General features: G+C 38.2%; 1 protein-coding gene and 1 pseudogene across 1 annotated transcript; one reads left to right on the top strand and one right to left on the bottom strand.

Moving 5' to 3' along the window:
* Positions 1-260: 260 nt before the first annotated feature.
* LOC138078688 (olfactory receptor 6C74-like) lies at positions 261-5158 on the bottom strand (annotated as a pseudogene).
* A 10495-nt stretch (positions 5159-15653) lies between these two features.
* On the top strand, positions 15654-22336 carry LOC138078012 (olfactory receptor 6C76-like). Its single transcript, XM_068970446.1, has 2 exons — positions 15654-15662; positions 21392-22336. Exons 1-2 carry the CDS (start codon positions 15654-15656, stop codon positions 22334-22336), a joined length of 954 nt encoding a protein of 317 aa, XP_068826547.1.
* Positions 22337-22637: the final 301 nt, after the last annotated feature.

The raw sequence follows: 22637 nt of genomic DNA, 5'->3' as shown, positions 1-22637 counted from the left end.
GCTTCCCTTGTGGCTTAGTTGGTAAAGAATCCGCCCGCAATGCAGGAGACCTGAGTTCAATCCTTGGGTTGGGAAGACGCCCTGGAGAAGGGAAAGGTTACTCACTCCAGTATTCTGGTCTAGAGAATTCCATGGAGTCGCAGAGTCAGACAGGATTGAAGGACTTTCACTTTCACTTCAGGGGTAGGGAAGCTACTGTTGAACACACTGTTATTATTGAGTTATTATTGTTTTTCTTTATGTATAATGCAGTAGCCTATTCACTTCTTTGAGAAAAAAAGAATCCTGTGTATCATATTCACAAAGGCGTTTTTCACTTGTTAGTTCTGTAAAGTGTAGATAAAAGGGTTCAAAAGTGGTGCAACAGAGGTATTGGAGCACTGCAATTCCCTTGGGAAAAGATACTCTTTGTTTGACTGACGGTTTAGCATCTATGAGGATGCAGCTGCCATAGTATAGAGTTATCACAACCATGTGAGAAGAACATGTTGAAAAAGCTTTTTTCCTCTGATTATTGGGAGGGATTTTTAGAATTGTTTTTGTGATATAGGTATATGATATTATCAATGTGACCACAAGTGTCACCAAAGCTGAGATGTATCCCATTCTCTCAAAGATCTCTGTGTCTGAGCAGATCTGCAGGAGGGGAGTTGTGTCACAGCAGAAATGGTCAACAGTGTTGGAAGCACAGAAGTCAAGATTTAGGCCTAAGAAGAGTGGTGGAAAGATGACAAAGAACCTGGCAAGCCAGCTACAGAAGACAAATTTAATGCAGATTTCATTGTTCATGATGGTTGTGTAATGCAGGTGCTTACAGATGGCACGTAGCGGTCATAGGACATAGCTGCCAGCAAATAAAACTCAGATGTTCCAATAAGGAGAACAAAGAACACTTCAGCTGCACAACCATTATAAGAAATTGTTTTGTCCCCAGTTGCCATGGTAGCCAGCAATTTAGGGATGCATGTAGTAGTATCAGTTCAGTTCAGTTCAGCTCAGTTGCTTAGTCGTGTCCGACTCTTTGTGACCCCACGAATTGCAGCACTCCAGGCCTCCCTGTCCATTACCAACTCCCGGAGTCCACTCAGATTCACATCCATCGAGTCAGTGATGCCATCCAGGCATCTCATCCTCTGTTGTCTCCTTCTCCTGCCCTCAACCCCTCCCAGCATCAAAGTCTTTTCCAATGAGTCAACTCTTCGCGTGAGATGGCCAAAGTACTGGAGCTTCAGCTTTAGCATCATTCCTTCCAAAACAATCCCAGGGCTGATCTCCTTCAGAATAGACTGGTTGGATCTCCTTGAAGTCCAAGGGACTCTCAAGAGTCTTCTCCGACACCACAGTTCAAAAGCATCAATTCTTCGGCGCTCAGCCTTCTTCACAGTCCAACTCTCACATCCATACATGACTACTGGAGAAACCATAGCCTTGACTAGACGGACCTTAGTTGGCAAATATGCTATCTAGGTTGGTCATAACTTTTCTTCCAAGGAGTAAGCGTCTTTTGATTTCATGGCTGCAGTCACCATCTGCAGTGAGTTTGGAGCCCCCCAAAATAAAGTCCGACACTATTTCCACTGTTTCCCCATCTATTTCCCACGAAGTGATGGGACCAGATGCCATGACCTTCGTTTTCTGAATGTTGAGCTTTAAGCCAACTTTTTCACTCTCCTCTTTCACTTTCATCAAGAGGCATTTGAGTTCCTCTTCACTTTCTGCCATAAGGGTGGTGTCATCTGCATATCTGAGGTTATTGATGTTTCTCCAAGCAATCTTGATTCCAGCTTGTGTGTCTTTCAGTCCAGCATTTTTCATGATGTACTCTGCATAGAAGTTAAATAAGCAGGTTGACAATATACACCCTTGACATACTCCTTTTCCTATTTGGAACCAGTCTGTTGTTCCATGTCCAGTTCTAACTGTTGCTTCCTGACCTGCATACAGATTTCTCAAGAGGCAGGTCAGGTGGTCTGGTATTCCCATCTCTTTCAGAATTGTCCACAGTTTATTGTGATCCACACAGTGAAAGGCTTTGGCATAGTCAATAAAGCAGAAATAGATGTTTTTCTGGAACTCTCTTGCTTTTTAGGAGACTTCTAAGAGAGAAAAATTCTGGAAGAAAAAATACAATGGGGTCTTGAGGTGAGGATCCACCAGGGTAAGTGTGATGATGATCAAATTGCCAGTGATACTTAGTAAGTAAGTGAGAAGTAAGAAGATGAACAATACAATTTTCAATCGTGGGTCATCAGTCAAACCTGCTAGAATAAACACTGGCACTCGTGTATGGTTTCCTATCGTTTTCCTCTACTTTTCCAGGTCTTCATAGTACAAAAGAAAGAAAGAAAATCATGATCCCAATGGAAAAGTAACAGTGATAAATAGTGTTTAAAGTTTAGCAAAATGATGTTTCAGCTAGAAGAACACTATGCTCATTTTTGTTTTAAAGATGGTTACATCAGGGAGAAAAATAGTTTGCATTTCCAGAGTATCTGGACAGAGAATTCAATATTTAATTTGCAGTTCTGCTAAAAATAATCTATACAATAATTGTAATTGTTTACTTTTTATGTGAAAAAATTGGAGGAATATTAGACTTTAAATCCATGGAAAAACGTTTCTCTCTTGATAATCTACCAGAGTATTGATGACTTTCTTTTCTTGTTGAATTAAAGAAATATGCATACTAGAACCAAAATTTAATTGCTATGAAAAGTATATCATCTCCTTCTCGAAGTCTTCCAAAAGATTGAAAAGGAAAGAACACTCCCAAAGTCATTCTATAAAGCCACCATCACTCTGATACCAAAACCAAACAAAGACACTACCAAAAAGAAATATCTTTGATGAATATAGGTGCAAAAATTCTCAACAAAATATTAGCAAAATGAATCCAACAACACATGAAAAAGATCACACACCACAATCAAGTTGAGTTCATTCCTAGGTAACAAGGATGGCTCAACATATACAAATCAATCAATGTGATACACCATGTTAACAAAAGAAATAATAAAACCCACATGATCATTTCAGTAAATGCAGAAGAAACATTTGATAAAATTCAATTGCCCTTTGTGATAGAAACTCTTACCAAAGTGAGTATAGAGGGTACATATCTCAACATAATAAATGCTATTTATGACAAACCTACAGCCAACATAATACTGAATAGTGAAAATTTGAAAGTTGAAAGCCTTCTTGCTAAACTTTGGAACAAAACAAGGATGCCCACTCTCACCACTTCTTTTCAGTGTAGTATTGGAAGCCTAATCAGAGCACTCAGACAAGAAAAAGAAGCAACAATTATCCAAATTTGAAGGGAAGGGGTAAAATTGTCATTAGATGCAGATGACACGATACTGTATACAGAAAACCCTAAACTATTAGAACTGAACTATTAGAACTGAAGGACTTCCCTGGTAGCTCAGCAGGTAAAGAATCCGCCTGCAATGCAGGAGACCCTGATTCTATTCCTGGGTTGGGAAGGTCTCCTGAGAAGGGGTAGGCTACCCACCTCAGTACTCTTGGGCTTCCCTGGTGGCTCACATGGTAAAAAAATCCACCTGCAATGAGGGAGACCTGGGTTTGATCCCTGGGTTGGGAAGAGCCCTTGTAGAAGGGAATGGTGACCCACTTCAGTATTCTTGCCTGGAGAATCACCATAAGCAGATGGGCTGCAGTTGCGAAGAGTCAGACTGACTGAGCAACTAGGCACTGCACAGCATCGCAGAAACTATTAGAAATGAAAAACTATTAGAACTAAAAAATGAATTCAGCAAGATAGCAGGATACAAGACTAACATACAGAAATCAGTTGCACTTCTTTATGCTGACAATGAAATATCAGAGAGTGTAAAAATCAATGCTTTTTAAGAAAAAAAGAAAGAAATTGAAGATGCTCAGTCATGTTCGACTTTGGCATCAGGTGGCCAAAGACCTTATAGGCTTTTTTACAGCAAAGGAGACTGCAAACAAAATGAAAAGACAACTATTGACTGGGAGGAAATATTTGCAAATGATGTGACTGACACTTAATTACCAAAATATACAAATAGCTCATACAACTAAACAACAACAACAAAAAGTAACCCAATTGAAAAATAGGCAGAAGTCCTTAATAGACATTTCTGCAAGATAGTTATACAGAGGGCCAACAGACATGAAAAGATGCTCAATATCACTAATCACCAGATAAATGCAAATTAAAACATTATATAATGAGATACCATCTCACACAGGTCGGAATGGCCATCATTGAAACGTCCATAAATAACAAATGCTGGAGAGGATGTGGAGAAAAATGGAACCCTTCTACACCATTAGTGGGGATATAAATTGGTACAGCCCATATGAAAAACAGTATGAATGTTCCTCAGAAAACTAGCGTTGCCATATAATCTGGCAATCTCACTCCTGGGCATATAGATTAGTTGGGGAAAATTAAAATTCTAATTGGAGAAGATACATGCCCCCTAATGTTCATGGTAGCACTGTTTGCAATAGTCAAGACATGGAAATAACCGAGGTGACAATCAACAGATGAATGGATAAAGAAGATATTTTATATATATATACACACACATATATAACGGAATAGTACTGTCATAAAAAAGAATGAAATATTGTCATTTGCAGCAACAAGATGGACCTAGAGATGATCATACTTAAGTGAAATATCAGAAATAGAAAGACAAATACCATATGGTGTCACTTATATGTGGAGTCTAAAATATGTTACAAATGAACTTATTTCCAACAGACATAGAGAACAGATTTGTGGTTGCCAAGAATGAGAGGAAGTGAGGGTGGGATGAATCAGAAATTTGAGATTAGCAGATGCAACTAATATATAACATACAATAAACAAGATCCTACTGTATAACACAGAGAACTATATTTAATATCTTGTGATAAACTATAATGGGAAATGAGAAAAAGAATGTGTAATATACATTAATATATACATTAAATTATATATATTTTATACATTCAGTTAGACGTATGTAACTGAATCAGTTTGCAGTACAGTGAAAATTAACATGCAACTCAACTATACTTCAATAAAGTAAAATTTAAAACTAGACTTACCATTATGATCCTCAAGTCCCACTTCTGGACATATACCTGGAGAAAAATCTAATTCAAAAAGATGCATGATGAATTTCAGTATTCATCACAGTGCTACTTATAATAGCCAAGACATGGTTGTTCAGGCTTTTACAGGTAGAAAATTGGAAATCAGTATTAAATTTGAAAAAATATATTTTCCAAAATTTTTCTCTTAAAAGTACAACATCTTGTACAAGTAATTATAGGACAAATTATAGTGTATTTCTTTTACAAAATAAAAGATTAATGGTATCTCTAAGAAAAATTTCCTGTGAATATTTTCACCATCAAACACATAAAATGATTAAGGTTTGGTGATGGTCACTAGATTAAAGCTTTTCTGTATTGAGAATGTAAAAGTTATTATTTCCAACCTCTAAAACACACATTATTATTTAAAAAGCATGTATATAGATAAAAATAACATAAAAGGACAAATAAAAGTTGATTCCAATAGTAGCTAAAGGAGTTTGTGGGAAGAGTCTATAATAAAAAATATAACCTGCTGCCAAAATCATGTCAATAATGTAGACAGATATGGGTAAAAAATATATGATTTTTTTCATAGACATTCTTTTTATATTCACATAATTATAGAGGAAGCTACTATAAAGTTTTCTTCATTGTCAGACACAATTCAGTGGAAACAATTGTAGGCATATGTATATATAAAACACTTAAATCAGAATTTTATTGTGTCAAATCATTTCTTGTTTGAACTTCAATAATCACACACACCAACTAATCCCAATACACAGTGTAAAAGAATTACAAGGCTCACATTACAAAACCATTAGATGCTGGCCCTATGAATGCAATGATGTCTAGTTGTGTTAGACATTGTGAAGATCAGATAAGTCTTAAAGGAAACTTTTTAGTCCTAAATTACCACTGTATTCCATATGTTTTCTTTTACCATTTTCCCTAAATCAAACTGTAAGAAGTTTAGTAAAAACAAGTTAATACGGTAAAAATAGACCAAAAGTAGTCATGTACACCTGTGGCAGATTCATGTTGATGTATGGCAAAACCAATACAGTATTGTAAAGTGAAATAAAGTAAAATAAAATAAAACAAATGTATCTGAAAGAAAATATGGTTTTTGAATTTTATTTTTGTGCTCAGGTGCTCAGCCATGTCCAACTCTATGGCCAGATGAACTGTAGCCCTCCACATTCCTGTCCATGGAGTTTTCCAGGCAAGAATTCTGGAGCAGGTTGCCAGTTCCTACTCCAGGGGATCTTCCTGATCCACGGATCAAGCCTGTGTCTCTTGGATCTCCTGCATTGGTACATGGATTCTTTACCTCTAGTGCCACCTTTTAGACATATCAATTCTTTTCATCTGTTTGGACTCAAGTAGTCTGCCAAAAACACGTAAAAACTCAAATATTTTTTCAGAGAAGATATATACACATTTATTCAGAAAAAGTCATCTCTGCCTCAATATTTAATTTTTTTTATCATCTTACTGAACAGAGAATGCTGATATTTTATTCTTCTCTGAGTGCATCTCACTCCACTCCTCAGTGACTTATTGTTTTTTATAATCTATTTTTGGCAAATTTGTAAATGTAAATACTTTGTAATTAAAGATTATTTTCAGATTTTTTGACTAGTGTATTGCATTTGCCCATTACAATTTGCTTATATATGTATTGAATATATTTCTAAGTATTACCTACTCTGCCATATAAAATTATTCAACACTTGATCCCATGGCGGCCAGGAGGGGCAACCCCACATCAAAGGAGTGGTGGCTGTCCGGGCTCAGGAGGGCTTAGAGGAGCCATCCCACGTTGAAGGTCAGGAAGGGTGGTGGGAGGAGATACCCCTCATCCAAGGTAAGGAGCAGTGGCTGTGCTTTGCTGGAGCAGCCGTGAAGAGATACCCCACGCCCAAGGTAAGAGAAACTCAAGTAAGATGGTAGGTGTTGCAAGAGGGCATCAGAGGGCAGACACACTGAAACCATACTCACAGAAAACTAGTCAATCTAATCACACTAGGACCACAGCCTTCTCTAACTCAATGAAACCAAGCCATGCCTGCGGGCAACCCAAGATGAGTGGGTCATGGTGGAGAGGTCTGACAGGTTGTGGTCCACTGTAGAAGGGAATGGCAAACCACTTCAGTATTTTTGCCTTGAGAAGCCCATGAACAGTATTAAAAGGCAAAATGATATGATACTGAAAGAGGTACTCCCCAGGTCATTAGGTGCCCAATATGCTACTGGAGGTCAGTGGAGAAATAACTCCAGAGACAATGAAGGGTTGGAGCCAAAGCAAAAACAATACCCAGTTGTGGATGTGACTGGTGACAGAAGCAAGTAAAGAGCAATAAAGAGCTGTAAAGACCAATATTTCATAGGAACCTGGAATGTCAGGTCCATGAATCAAGGCAAATTGGAAGTGGTCAAACAGGAGATGGCAAGAGTGAACGTCGACATTCTAGGAATCAGAGAACTAAAATGGACTGGAATAGGTGAATTTAACTCAGATGACCATTATATCTACTACTGCGGGCAAGAATCCCTCAGAAGAAAAGGAGTAGCCATCACGGTCAACAAAAGAGTCTGAAATGCAGGACTTGGATGCAATCTCAAAAACGAGAGAATGATCTCTGTTCGTTTCCAAGGAAAACCATTCAATATCACGGTAATCCAAGTCTATGCCCCAACCAGTAATGCTGAAGAAGCTGAAGTTGAACAGTTCTATGAAGACCCACAAGACCTTTTAGAACTAACACCCAAAAAAGATGTCCTTTTCATTATAGGGGACTGGAATGCAAAAGTAGGAAGTCAAGAAACACCTGGAGTAACAGGCAAATTTGGCCTTGGAATATGGAATGAAGCAGGGCAAAGACTAATAGAGTTTTGCCAAGAAAATGCACTGGTCATAGCAAACACCCTCTTCCAACAACACAAGAGAAGACTCTACACATGGACATCACCAGATGGTCAACACTGAAATCAGATCGATTATATTCTTTGCAGCCAAAGATGGAGAAGCTCTATACAGTCAACAAAAACAAGACCAGGAGCTGACTGTGGCTCAGATCATGAACTCCTTATTACCAAATTCAGACTGAAATAGAAGAAAACAGGGAAAACCGCTAGACCATTCAGGTATGACCTAAATCAAATCCCTTATGATTATACAGTGGAAGTGAGAAATAGATTTAAGGGCCTAGATCTGATAGATAGAGTGCCTGATGAACTACTGATTGAGGCTTGTGACATTGTACAGGGGACAGGGATCAAGACCATCCCCATGGAAAAGAAATGCAAAAAAGCAAAATGGCTGTCTGGGGAAGCCTTACAAATAACAGTGAAAAGAAGAGAAGCGAAAAGCCAAGGAGAAAAGAAAAGATATAAACATATGAATGCAGAGTTCCAAAGAATAGCAAGAAGAGATAAGAAAGCCTTCTTCAGCGATCAATGCAAAAAAATAGAGGAAAACAACAGAATGGGAAAGACTGGAGATCTCTTCAAGAAAATGAGAGATACCAAGGGAACATTTCATGCAAAGATGGGCTCGATAAGGACAGAAATGGTATGGACCTAACAGAAGCAGAAGATATTAAGAAGAGGTGGCAGGAACACACAGAAGAACTGTACAAAAAGGATCTTCACAACACAGATAATCACGATGGTGTGATCACCCATCTAGAGCCAGACATCCTGGAATGCGAAGTCAAGTGGGCCTTAGAAATCATCACTACGAACAAAGCTAGTGGAGGTGATGGAATTTTAGTAGAGCTATTTCAAATGCTGAAAGATGATGCTGTGAAAGTGCTGCACTCAATATGCCAGCAAATTTGTAAAACTCAGCAGTGGCCACAGCACTGGAAAACGTCAGTTTTCATTTGAATCTCAAAGAAAGGCAATGCCAAAGAATGCTCAAACTACTGCACAATTGCACTCATCTCACACGCTACTAAAGTGATGCTCAAAATTCTCCAAGCCAGGCTTCAGCGATACGTGAACTGTGAACCTCCAGATGTTCAAGTGGTTTTAGAAAAGGCAGAGGAACCAGAGATCAAATTGCCAACATCTGCTGGATCATGGAAAAAGCAAGAGAGTTCCAGAAAAACATCTATTTCTGCTTTATTGACTATGTCAAAGCCTTTGACTGTGAGGATCACAATAAACTGTGGACAATTCTGAAAGAGATGGAAATCCCAGAACACCTATCCTGCCCCTTGGGAAATCTGTATGCAGGTCAGGAAGCAACAGATAGAACTGGGCATGGAAAAACAGACTGGTTCTAAATAGGAAAAGGAGTACGTCAAGGCTGCATATTGTCCCCCTGCTTATGTAACTTCTATGCAGAGTACATCATGAGAAACGCTGGACTGGAAGAAGTACGAGCTGGAATCAAGATTGCCAGGAGAAATATCAATAACCTCAGCTATGCAGATGACACCACCCTTATGGCAGAAAGTGAAGAGGAACTAAAAAGCCTCTTGATGAAAGTGAAAGAGGAGAGTGAAAAAGTTGGCTTAAAGCTCAACATTCAGAAAACAAAGATGATGGCATCAGGTCCCATCACTTCATGGGAAATAGATGGGGAAACAGTAGAAACAGTGTCAGACACTATTTTTTTGGGCTCCAACATCGCTGCAGATGGTGACAGCAGCCATGAAATCAAAAGATGCTTACTCCTTGGAAGAAAAGTTATGACCAACCTAGATAGCATATTGAAAATCAGAGACATTACTTTGCCGACTAGGGTCCGTCTAGTCAAGCCTATGGTTTTTCCAGGGGTCATGTATGGATGTGAGAGCTGAACTGTGAAGAAGGCTGAGCGCCGAAGAATTGATGCTTTCGAACTGTGGTGTTGGAGAAGACTCTTGAGAGTCCCTTGGACTGCAAGGAGATGCAACCAGTCCATTCTAAAGGAGATCAACCCTGGGATATCTTTGGAAGGAATGATGCTAAAGCTGAAACTCCAGTACTTTGGCCAGCTCATGCGAAGAGCTGACTCATTGGAGAAGACTCGATGCTGGGAGGGATTGGGGGCAGGAGGAGAAGGGGACGATCGAGGATGAGATGGCTGGATGACATCACCGACTCAATGGACGTGAGTCGGAGTGAACTCTGGGAGTTGGTGATGGACAGGGAGGCCTGGCGTGCTGGGATTCATGGGGTCGCAAAGAGTCAGACATGACTGAGCGACTGAACTGAACTGAACTGAACTGAACTGAACTGATCCCATGGAGTATTTATACTTTCTTTGCCCCGAAGGAAAATAACTAATAATTATGAAGAAATCTTATGAGGATATGATATATAAGGAACCCATTCCCAAAGGATCACAAATTTATATGTTATACAAGAGTTCTCTCCATGCACTAAATATTTGAAAAAATATAATTATATATATATTTTTTCTTTTTTTATGCTACTTTAAACTATGTCTCCAGAGAATTCAGTTTTGATTCCTCTAATATGTTTGCCATCCCACACATTCATGTTTTGAAATCCTAAATACATAAATAATGGTTTGGAAACAGAAAAAAGGAAAAAAAAAATTATTCTCATTGGTAATAAAAAGTGACCATGTAAGACAGTGTAAGAATTTAGCCTGTCATAGAAAAGAGTTGTACATCATAATGAATGCACCATTATTAATTCTCTAGACATCATGTTCTGCATGCAATTCCATTTCTATTCTAAAAGCTTCCTTTCATTAGTGTTTGTGTTATTTTTATTGAGCCTTAAATTGATATTTCCTAATAAGTAAACATTCTCCAGTACTTCTGTGTTAATGGAATATTTATTTATGTCTCTTGCCAGAGTTCCTTGCAACTTGTGGCCCAGTGAATAAATTCTGTCCGAAGAATGTAAATCGATATACTTTGTGCAAATTCCAGGAATTATTCTTTGATATACAGTGTTCTCCCTTTTCCTCCTCTCTAGCCTATCTCACTGTTGTTATGCAGATGAAATGGCTAGCTATTTGGCACACTAATGATGAGTAATTACAGTAGAAATGGTGAATAAACAAGATATTAATAGAACTCATCGAGCTTCTTGACAGCATTTCAGGGATATTAGCTTAGAAACTCAAAGACTTCATTGAATATTTTCATCCTACCAGTCGGAACATTTAAAAGGGACAAAAATAAATTTTTGTTTTGTTTTGTTTAAACTGCTGCAATATTTGTCTTTCTCATACCCTACCAAGTCTCTGTTACACACTTTAGTTCTAAACCAATTTGGGATCTGTTGAAAAGTCCCATACATAATTTATACTGTTGACAGCTTCTTGGAGAGCAAATATGTTAATGGAAAATACTCTTTGTTTTATTTTATCTGAAAATATTTATTTCATTTCCCCTTCATTTTTGAAGGGTAGTTTCACTGTACAGAATTCTGGGTTGAAAATTGTTTTTTTTTTCTTTCAGAATTCTATAAAGATTACCTTTTGTTTTCTGGCCTCCAGTGTCTGTGAAGAAGTTAGAAATTTTTTATGCAATTGTTCCCCAGTGTTCATAGTATGTAATTAGTCTTTCTTTTCTAGGCACATTAAATATTTTCTCATTATCTTTGGTGTTTAGTAGTTGGATCATGAGATGCTTAGGATTTTTATTATACTTGGGATTAGTTTGACTTTTGATTATATAAATGTATGCTGTTCTTCAAATGCAGGAACTTTGGAGCCATTGGTTCGTCAAAATTATTAAATGTTCAAGTTACCCATTCAGTTCAGTTCAGTTCAGTCGCTCAGTTGTGTCCGACTCTTTGCGACCCCGTGAATTGCAGCACGCCAGGCCTCCGTGTCCATCACCAACTCTTGGAGTTCACCCAAACCCATGTCCATCGAGTTCAGTGATGCCATCCAGCCATCTCATCCTCTGTCGTCCCTTTCTCCTCCTGCCCTCAATCTTTCCCAGCATCAGGGTTTTTCCAGTGACTCAGCTCTTCGCATCAGGTGGCCAAAGTATTGGTTTCAGCTTCAACATCAGTCCTTCCAATGAACACCCGGGACTCATCTTCTTTAAGATGGACTAGTGGATCTCCTTGCAGTCCAAGGTACTCTCAAGAGTCTTCTCCAACACCACAGTTCAAAAGCATCAATTCTTTGGCCCTCAGCTTTCTTCACAGTCCAAATCTCAAACCATACATGACCACTGCAAAAACCATAGCCTTGACTAGAGGGACCTTTGTTGGCAAAGTAATGTCTCTGCTTTTTAATCTGTCTAGGTTGGTCATAACTTTCCTTCCAAGGAGTAAGCATCTTTTAATTTTATAGCTGCAATCACCATCTGCAGTGATTTTGGAGCCCAGAAAAATAAAGTCAGCCACTGTTGCAACTGTTTCCCCATCTATTTGCCATGAAGTGATGGGATCGGATGCCATGATCTTAGTTTTCTGAATGTTGAGCTTTAAGCCAACTTTAGGGAAGGCATTGTATAAATTTCTATAACTTCACTGACAATCTTGTCAGAGTTTCTCCTTAAAATTGTTGAATAAAGCAAAAAAAAAAAAAAGAAGTAATAAAAGAAGGGAAAGGAAGAGGGAAAATGAAATGATTAAAGTAAAGAGGCAGGAAATAGGGAGTGAAGGAGGGAGAACAATGAAACAGAGGAATTTGAAGGTAATCTAAGTTGGATCTCAAAATACTACCATTCATACTTTTAATATTGATGTTGGATTTGTAATTAATTTTACTAAAGGTCAACTAATAGAATTGGTGCTACAAAGAAGGTTCATCTAGTTCTACTTTATTGACTATGGCAAAGCCTTTGACTGTGTGTATCACAATAAACTGTAGAAAATTCTGAAAGAGATGGGAATACCAGAACACCTGATCTGCCTCTTGAGAAATCTGTATGCAGGTCAGGAAGCAACAGTTAGAACTGGACATGGAACAACAGACTGGTTCCAAATAGGAAAAGGAGTACATCAAGGTTGTCTATTGTCAGCCTGCTTATTTAACTTCTATGCAGAGTACATCATGAGAAATGCTGGACTGGAAGACACACAAGCTGGAATCAAGATTGCCAGGAGAAATATCAATAACCTCAGCTATGCAGATGACACCACCCTTATGGCAGAAAGTGAAGAGGAACTAAAAAGCCTCTTGATGAAAGTGAAAGAGGAGAGTGAAAAAGTTGGCTTAAAGCTCAACATTCAGAAAACTAAGATCAGGGCATCAGGTCCCATCACTTCATGGGAAATAGATGGGGAAACAGTGGAAATAGTGTCAGACTTTATTTTTTGGGGCTCCAAATGCACTGCAGATGGTGACAGCAGCCATGAAATCAAAAGACGCTTACTCCTTTGAAGAAAAGTTATGACCAACCTAGATAGCATATTCAAAAGCAGAGACATTACTTTGCCGACTAAGGTCCGTTTAGTCAAGGCTATGGTTTTTCCAGGGGTCATGTATGGATGTGAGAGCTGGACTGTGAAGAAGGCTGAGCGCCGAAGAATTGATGATTTTGAACTGTGGTGTTGGAGAAGACTCTTGAGAGTCCCTTGGACTGCAAGGAGATCCAACCAATCCATTCTGAAGGAGATCAGCCCTGGGATATCTTTGGAAGAAATGATGCTAAAGCTGAAACTCCAGTACTTTGGCCACCTCATGTGAAGAGCTGACTTATTGGAAAACACTCTGATGCTGAGAGGGATTGGGGTCAGGAGGAGAAGGGGGCAACAGAGCATGAGATGGCTGGATGGCGTCACTGACTTGATGGATGTGAATCTGAGTGAACTCCAGGTGTTGGTGATGGACAGGGAGGTCTGGTGTGCTGCGATTCATGGGGTCACAAAGAGTCGGACACGACTGAGTGACTGAACTGACTGAACTGAGAAGGTTCATCAGGTTATCAAAAATGAAAGTGAAAAGTGAAATGATTAATTACTCAGTGGTATCATACTCTTTGCTGCCCCATGTGTTGTAGCCCATCCAAGTCCTCTGTCCATGGAATTCTCCAGGCAAGAATATTGAAATAGTCAAAGGTAATTATGCCTTTATCTTATCTTCAATAGTCTTTTTTTGATGTATATCTGAGTTTCTGACCTGTATATCATTTGCCTTTTTCCTAAAGAGCTTTGTTTAACAGGGCAAGTCTGTTGCAAATGGATTCTCTGTTTTTATTTCTCTTAGCCCACTTGAGCTGCTGTAACAAAATATTATAAATTGAGTGGCTTGAACAGCAAACATGTATTTCTCAAAATCCTAGAGGCTGAAAAGTGTAAGATCTAAGTGCTGCAGATTTGGTGTCTAAGGGGTTTCCCAGGTGGCTCAATAGGTAAAGAATCTGCCTGCAAAGGCAGGAGATGCAGGAGACTGAGGTTCAATCACTGGGTCAGGAAGATCCCCTAGAGTAGGAAATGACAGTTCACTCCTGTATTCTTGCTTGGAAAATTTCCCAGACAGAGGAGCCTGGTTGGCTATAGCCCATAAGGTTGCAAAGACCTGGATGTGACTGAGCACAGCACAGGACAAGGAGTCCCTGCTACATAGTAATAGATTTAATAGTCTTTCCACCATGTCCTCACATGGCAGAATGGATCAAGGATGCTCTCCGGGACCTTTTTAAAAGGGCACTAGTCCCATTTATGAGGGTCTTTCCTTATAACATAAGCATCACGTTTAAGCCCCACTTCAAAGGTCATTCCACTTGGTATTTGGTTTCAACATATGAATTTTGTTGTTGTTGTTCAGTCACTAGGTTCTGTCTGACCCTGTGACCAGGTGACACAAACATTCCAGTCTGTGGCAGTTTCTCTCAGCAAGCTTTTATTTATTCTTCACTTTTGAAGGATGTTTTACCTGAGTATTTATTTCTTTCAAAAATTTAAGTAATTCACTCCCCTCTTGTTGCTTTCAGTTTCTGATGAGAAACTTTAATTCTATCCAATTTCTCTTTAGAGATTTTTTTTTCTTTTCTGGCTTTTTTTCAAGATTTTTCTTTGCCTCCAGTTTTTTGCAGTTTGAATATGTTACGACTAAGTTGTAGTTTTATTTATTTAGTTAGTTTTGGTGGAGGGGGTCGTAGAGGAAGTGAGAAGTGTTTATCCTGTTTGGTCTTGTCTTAAATTCCTAGATCTGAGATTTTGTGTTTTCAACATTAATGTTGAAAAGTTCTCAGTCATTGTCACTTCAAATATTTTTCTGGCTCTGTTTTTCCTTTGTTCTCCTAGTTTTCCAATCAAACATGTGTTGCATGTTTTGAAATTGCCCATTAGTTCTTAGATGCTGGGCTTTTTTTTTTTTTTTTTTCTTTTTGCTTGCTTGTTTTTATCCTTTTTCTGTTTGTTTTAGTTTGGGGATTTTCTATTGACCTATCTTCAAGCTTGCTAAATTTTTCCTTGGCTATGTGTAGGAGACAGGAAGAATAAAAGAAAATCAGGCCCTGGCAAGGGCTGTAAAAGAAATTTATAATTATTGATAAACTGGCTGCTATGAGGCATGAGACTCTTGGAACAAGTCCAGAGGGAAGTTTATAATCTTGAAAACAAGATATGATCCTGGGGTCGGAAATCTGACTCCAGACTGTTTCTCAACTGGCCTAGGAGTCACATGTTTTATGTATCTGGTGGAAAATCTATAGATAAGAATATTAGTCTTAGTTACTGATTTGTTATTGATTACTGTTTCCTAATTACTCAATGGTTAATGATCATTTTGTTCTTTGGCCTTGAAGGCCACATGAGTTATAGTTTAACTCCCTGCATATTATTTCATTCACGGCTGAAAGTATAATCAAGCTGGCTTGGATTCAGTTTCAGCACCTTCACCTTGGAGTGGTGTTGGTCCCCTGATCCTCGCTTTTCTCTGAATTCTTGTGTCTCGTTTCTCATTCTCTCGCGGTATCGCACTTTCGGAAACGCTGCTTGTCGAGCTAGTCTCGACAGCTATGTTCAGTCTATTAACGAGTTCATAAAAGGCATTCTTTATTTTCACTTTGTGTGTATGTGTTTGTTAAGTCGCTTCTGTCTGCAACTCTTTGGACCATAGCCTGCCAGGTTTTTCTAATCCAGGCAAGAGTACTGGGATGGGTTGCTATGCCCTCCTGCAGGCGATCTCAACGCAGGGATTGAACCCACATCTCATGTCTCCTGCATTGGCAGGCGGGGTCTTTACCACCAGTGCCACCTGGGAAGCCCTATTTTCACTATACTTTTTTCAATAGTGACATTTTCTTTTGATTCTTTTTTAGAGTTTTCTTCTCTCTGGTTATATTTTCATGGAGTTCTTCCTGTTTATCTAGATTTTCCAGTATAGCCTTTAACATATTAATTTTAACATCGTTTCTGTGATTCTGTTTTTGGTGTTTACCTTCCCACTTCCATCTGTAGTTTTTTTCCTCCTTTTGGCATGATTTGTAATTTTGTGTTGAAGGCAGGAAGTGATCTGTCTAGTAACAGGAACTAAGGTAAATAGGCCTTTAATGTGAGGTATTCTATTGATCTTGCTAGAAGCAAGTTTTATTTAGTGGTTGCTATAGCAATTGTTGCTAGCAGGGTCGAATTCCTCTAGCATTCTTCATTGTAAATCTTTTGTTGATTTGGGGTTTTCTTAAGCACTCCTCTTCAGAAAGTGCCTGCATCTTGCACTCTTTCAGCTGCAATTCAGTTGTACCAGATGTGATGTGTCAAGCTGTGGGAGAGGGTAAGCATTCTACAATTTTATAATGAAATCTGATTTTATTAGGCCTACTTTATAGGGCTAGTATCATCACAGTGTCTCTGATGATACAACTTTTTTCCACTTTTAGGCAGGACAAGGGTGGTGGGGGCTAGAGTGTGAGAAATACCTTTTCATCAGGTGCGATAGTCTTCTGGTAAAGTATTGTGCTGTGAAGAGTAGGCCTTTATATATGGGAAATGCTCTGGTAACATTTCATATAACTCATTTCTGTTCCATTCTAGAGTCAAAAGGGAATCTTTCCTAGCTTTTCACTATCAAAATTTGGTGGAGTCCTAGGAGTAAAACCCACAGCAATCCTTCCCTGCTGCCTAAGAATACAGCTTCTAGGAGTTTTTCACTTTTCAGACTACCCCGCAGGCATTCCCCTGTAGACATTCAGCATGTAACAATTTATCAGTTTGAAGCACTGAAGCATTCCTGTCAGCTTATGGCTTTGGCTCCAAATAAGCAGGTCTTGGCTCCCTCTCTCTGGGTGGGCCTGTTTCTCCTGTTTTTGCTGTGGTGGTTTGCCTTGCTACCTCAGTTCTCTAATAGGTACGAGAAAGCCATTGATCTTAATTTTTTCTGCTTTTTCTGGTAATACAGATGTGAGTGATGACTTCTCAGATCTTTACATGTTGAATTAAAACTGAAAATCTTCCAAGTGTGCTCTGAACCTAATTCTTAACCCTTCATATACTCACATTTATATTAATGTATCTTGATTACGGTTTTATGCCCATTATATAGAAGCATGCTTGACACATTTCAAGCACATGTCAAATATGTATTCAAGGAAGGAATGAATAAGTTTATAAATAAATGAAGGTAAAAGGAGTGCATGATGACTTTAATATAGTGTATTTTGTTGAGAAACTCCTGAGAATGTAGTAAAAGGAGATAGGAAAAAAGTCTGTATCCATATTGACATCTCTTTGGTTTATTGTTTACTAACAAACAAAAGATCCTCAGAAAAACTATGCCTTTGAATCTGAACGTCTTGGAGAGATTTGCTTACTCTTTAGGATATTTCCTGGAAAAAAACAGCCATAATCACTTGCTAGGATAAATAGTTGTTTACTTTTAGTACTATGCTCTATTATTGTTAACTTAAAATATAGTGAATATAAAGAATAAAGGAGATATTTGCATAGTCTATAAATTGCTGATCTGAGCTACAAATGGCTAATCACAAAATGTCCACATGTGTTAAATTTATTTTAAAAATTACCTATCTCACTGTGACTCCATGGAAGGAAAAAAAATCTGAGTGCTTCATTCTTCAACAGAAATATAAGGAATGTGAACATTAACAGCACTTTTTTTTTTTTTGCCTAAGTAATTCTATTTATTTACCTTTATGAGAAACACTGGGCTAGAAGAAGCACAAGCTGGAATCAAGATTGCCGAGAGAAATATCAATAACCTCAGATACGCAGATGAAACCACCCTTATGGCAGAAAGTGAAGAGAAACTAAAAAGCCTCATGATGAAAGTGAAACAGGAGAGTGAAAAAGTTGGCTTAAAGCTCAACATTCAGAAAACGAAGATCATGGCATCTGGTCCCATCACTTCATGGAAAATAGATGGGGAAACAATGGAAACAGTGTCAGACTTTATTTTGGGGGGCTCCAAAATCTCTGCAGATGGTGACTGCAGCCATGAAATTAAAAGACACTTACTCCTTTGAAGAAAAGTTATGACCAACCTAGATAGCATATTCAAAAGCAGAGATATTACTTTGCCAACAAAGGTCCATCTAGTCAAGGCTATGGTATTTCCAGTGGTCATGTATGGATGTGAGAGTTGGACTGTGAAGAAGGTTGAGTGCCAAAGAATTGGTGCTTTTGAACTGTGGTGTTGGAGAAGACTCTTGAGAGTCCCTTAGACTGCAAGGAGATCCAACCAGCTCATCCTAAAGGAGACCAGTCCTGGGTGTTCATTGGAAAGACTGATGCTGAGGCTGAAACTCCAATACTTTTGCCACCTCATGCGAAGAGTTGACTCATTGGAAAAGACTCTGATGCTGCGAGGGATTGGGGGCAAGAGGAGAAGGGGACGACAGAGGATGAGATGGCTGAATGGCATCACTGACTCGATGCACATGAGTTTGGGTAGACTCTGGGAGTTGGTGATGGACAGGGAGGCCTGGTGTGCTGCAATTCATGGGGTCGCGAAGAGTGGCACACGACTAAGTGACTGAACTGAACTGAACTGGAGGGTAACAGTTTGTAAGTTTCAGTGTATTTTGGAAACTGATATGTAAATCCACATATTATTGAAAATACATGAAATATTCTAAGAGTGCTTAATGTTAATAGATTTAAATTTAATTATTCTTATTTTTTTAATTGTAGGTGGTCTGAAATTGATTTATTAAATGTCACCATTTTAAAATGTTTTATCATGATTTAGAAAGGGAATTTCCTTTCAGTTTTTAATGTAAATACAAATAAGATTAAATAACTTTCTCTATATATATTATATGTATAATATATATAAACACAGTTCCAGTGTATATAGAATGTTATGGAGCTAAAGGAAAGCTAGGTCCAATTTAATTCTGACTTGGGATGATAGATATATTTCTGACTCAAGTGGCTATTGCCATTACAATACAGTTAGTTTTCTCAGAAATTATCCGTTAGATTTGGTAAAATGTGTGTAAATACTAGGAAGCTGTTATTATATTTTGATACGAAAAGCCAGAATTTCCAGAGCCTTAACTATTCCCGGGAGAAAACTTTATATTTCATAATGTCTCCAGTAAATTTTTATTAATTTATGAGTTTTCATTCTTCTGTAGCTTTGTTGACACTATTTATCCTACATAAAAGGCTTTATTCTACTTCCTACTCTGTCCCCAATGCCCAACTGAGGATCCATCCTGTCTTTTAACATTCTCTCTTGTTCATCTCCCCAACAGTCCCAAGCCCCAGAAAAATCTTCTCTGCTAGTCTCCAATGCCATATAGTAAACATGAGTCTTATTTACCCTTAAGTTCATGGAGCACTATACACTGCTACATGCACACATGCATCCTGTTTCCTCAAAACATTCAGTTCAGTTCAGTTCAGTCGCTCAGTCGTGTCCGACTCTGTGACCCCATGAATCACACCACACCAGGCCTCCCTGTCCATCACCAACTCCCAGAGTTCACTCAAACTCATGTCCATCGAGTGGGTGATGCCATCCAGCCATCCCATCCTCTGTAGTCCCCTTCTCCTCCTGCCCCCAATCTCTCCCAGCATCCCTCAAAATATTGGTAAACTGCAATTCTCTTGGAAAGTGTCTTATACCTTTACAGTGTACAACAGTGCATTCTCCATAGACCTATAAAAATTGGTTAATTAATGTCTGTTATTGATGATGAAGTCACCAAAGAAGCATAACTGATAATGAAGTCATCAAAGCAGAGGCTTCCTCTCAAGGGATGACATGTTTATACCTAGGAGGATTCGTGACATTTAACTTAGTAAGAGCTTATAAAATTCTCAGCCACATAATCAACTTCATTTGATGTGGCTTGACTTTTGATTTACCATATTTTCAGAGCAGTCAGTAATACCTGTAAGTGTCTGAAACCTTGCTCAGACACAGATCATTGGAGTAAAATTTACTAGAGTTTCTCTTTTTTATTCACCTCAGTAAAGATAAATTACATATTTGCTGCCTTGATCCATAGATCAGTTTAAAAGCCAAGAGGTAAATAGAATTCTTACCTGAAGAGAAATTCAATCTTAATGGTAGGTCTTCATCTTTATTATCTTCTCTTTCTGCTTTGCTTCCATTCTCCCTTTTCTCTTCCTTTTATTCTTCTACCCTGTTTCATTTTCGCTCATGCTGAACCCTTACTAATTTTGCATATTGCTTTATTATTCTCTTCCCATTTTCAGAACTATAATCTGAAGAAACATTAAATCTGATTAATTTTGTCCAACTCAGGTTCTCAATGTAATCAGATAAGTTTAATATTGGAATAGGACATGGCAAAGGAGAAGAGTGACAGAAAAAGAGAGGTGATGGAAATAGGGACAAAATACATTTCACTAATTTACAAAAAAAAAATCAGAAAGAACTGTAGGAAATAGTTTTAGTTGAGTAGATTGGTAAAAGACCAACTGAAGAGGTATGGACATTATTATACTGAATTATTTCCACTATGTATCTTAAGCCTAAAGCTGGGTTTCTGTTTTCACCCATACACACATTTATATACCATTTGCTCCTTGCTCCTCTGTTGCCCCCACTGTCAGCTTCGTGAGGCAATGCTATTTATGTAATCATAAGCAAAACTGAGTATAAGTAATATGATGTTTTCATACTTACATATTAAGAAAAAATAAATCAATTTTTTTCACATACATATTCATCTTTTCACTTCATTACCTTAAATATAACTAAACCAGAAAATAAAATGACATAAGGTACTCTTTTATTTCATCAAATTTTTACAACATATTTGCTTTTACTCAAAAGAAAAGTAACAGCTTTCACTAGTTTATCTTACATTAATCATATCCAAAAAGTACTCCTTTAGCAATTACTAATGTTTTGACATAGTTATCTTCATGTTTTCTGGTCCCTTTGCATAATTTTTTTCTCATTATTTTCACCGGACCAGAAGCAGATCAGGAGGCAATAATGGAAAACCGTACATCAGTGACTGTGTTTATCTTAGTAGGATTGACAGAGGACCCCAAATTGAAGATTGTGCTATTTATCTTCCTGCTTCTCACCTATTTGTTAAGCATCTCAGGCAACTTGACTATCATTACCCTCACTTTGCTTGATTCTCATCTCAAGACTCCTATGTACTTCTTTCTTCGAAATTTTTCCTTCTTAGAAATTTCCTATACAACAGTCTGTATTCCCAAATTGCTTGCTAGTATGGCAACTGGTGACAAAACCATTACCTATAACTGTTGTGCAGCTCAGTTATTTTTTGCTTTCCTTCTTGGTGCATCTGAATTTTATCTCCTGGCTGCCATGTCCTATGATCGTTATGTTGCCATCTGTAAACCCTTGCATTATACGACCATCATGAGCAACAAAATCTGTATCCAGCTGGTCCTTAGCTCTTGGATGGCTGGTTTCCTCATCATTTTTCCAGGACTCATTTTAGGCTTAACCTTGGATTTCTGTAACTCCAATGTCATTGATCATTTCTACTGTGACACTGTTCCTCTCCTGCAAATCTCCTGCACAGATACGCATTTGATTGAAATGCTGAGTTTCATCCTAGCCCTGATGACTCTACTCATCACTTTGGTATTAGTGATTCTATCATACACATATATTGCCCTGACAATAATAAAAATTCCTTCTGCCAACCAGAGAAAAAAGGCTTTTTCCACTTGTTCTTCTCACATGATTGTCATCTCCCTCTCATATGGCAGCTGCATCTTTATGTACGTGAAACCCTCAACCAAACAGAGGATCTCCTTAGTGAAGGGAGTCGCGGTTCTCAATACCTCTGTTGCCCCACTTTTGAACCCCTTTATTTATACTCTACGGAACCAGCAGGTGAAGCAAGCCCTTAAAAACTTGCTACAAAGACTTCTGTCTTTATTCAAGTAAAATCATAATGAGTTATATGAGGGAAATTAATAATTAGGGAAAATAGTAAAGGAGGAACTTGGATTTGTTCCAAGCTTCCCTATTGTATTATTTATTATTTGTCCTTTCACTTCTTTCTGAAGTGTCATGGTGTTTACCTTTAGCTGTTTTATGTCAATCGTGTTTTCCATTTAAAAATATCAAAACTTTCTTTTTCTGTTCCATTATAAGCATTCTCAAATTTGAAACCTTCCACTCTTCTTCTTTCACTTAAGTGTAACAAATATTTGAAAGGTTATTTCAATAAAATATATGTATTTCT

Source organism: Capricornis sumatraensis, chromosome 4 (assembly GCF_032405125.1).
Source record: "Capricornis sumatraensis isolate serow.1 chromosome 4, serow.2, whole genome shotgun sequence".
Taxonomy (NCBI): domain Eukaryota; kingdom Metazoa; phylum Chordata; class Mammalia; order Artiodactyla; family Bovidae; genus Capricornis; species Capricornis sumatraensis.
This window is presented reverse-complemented; position numbering and strand designations above follow the sequence as displayed.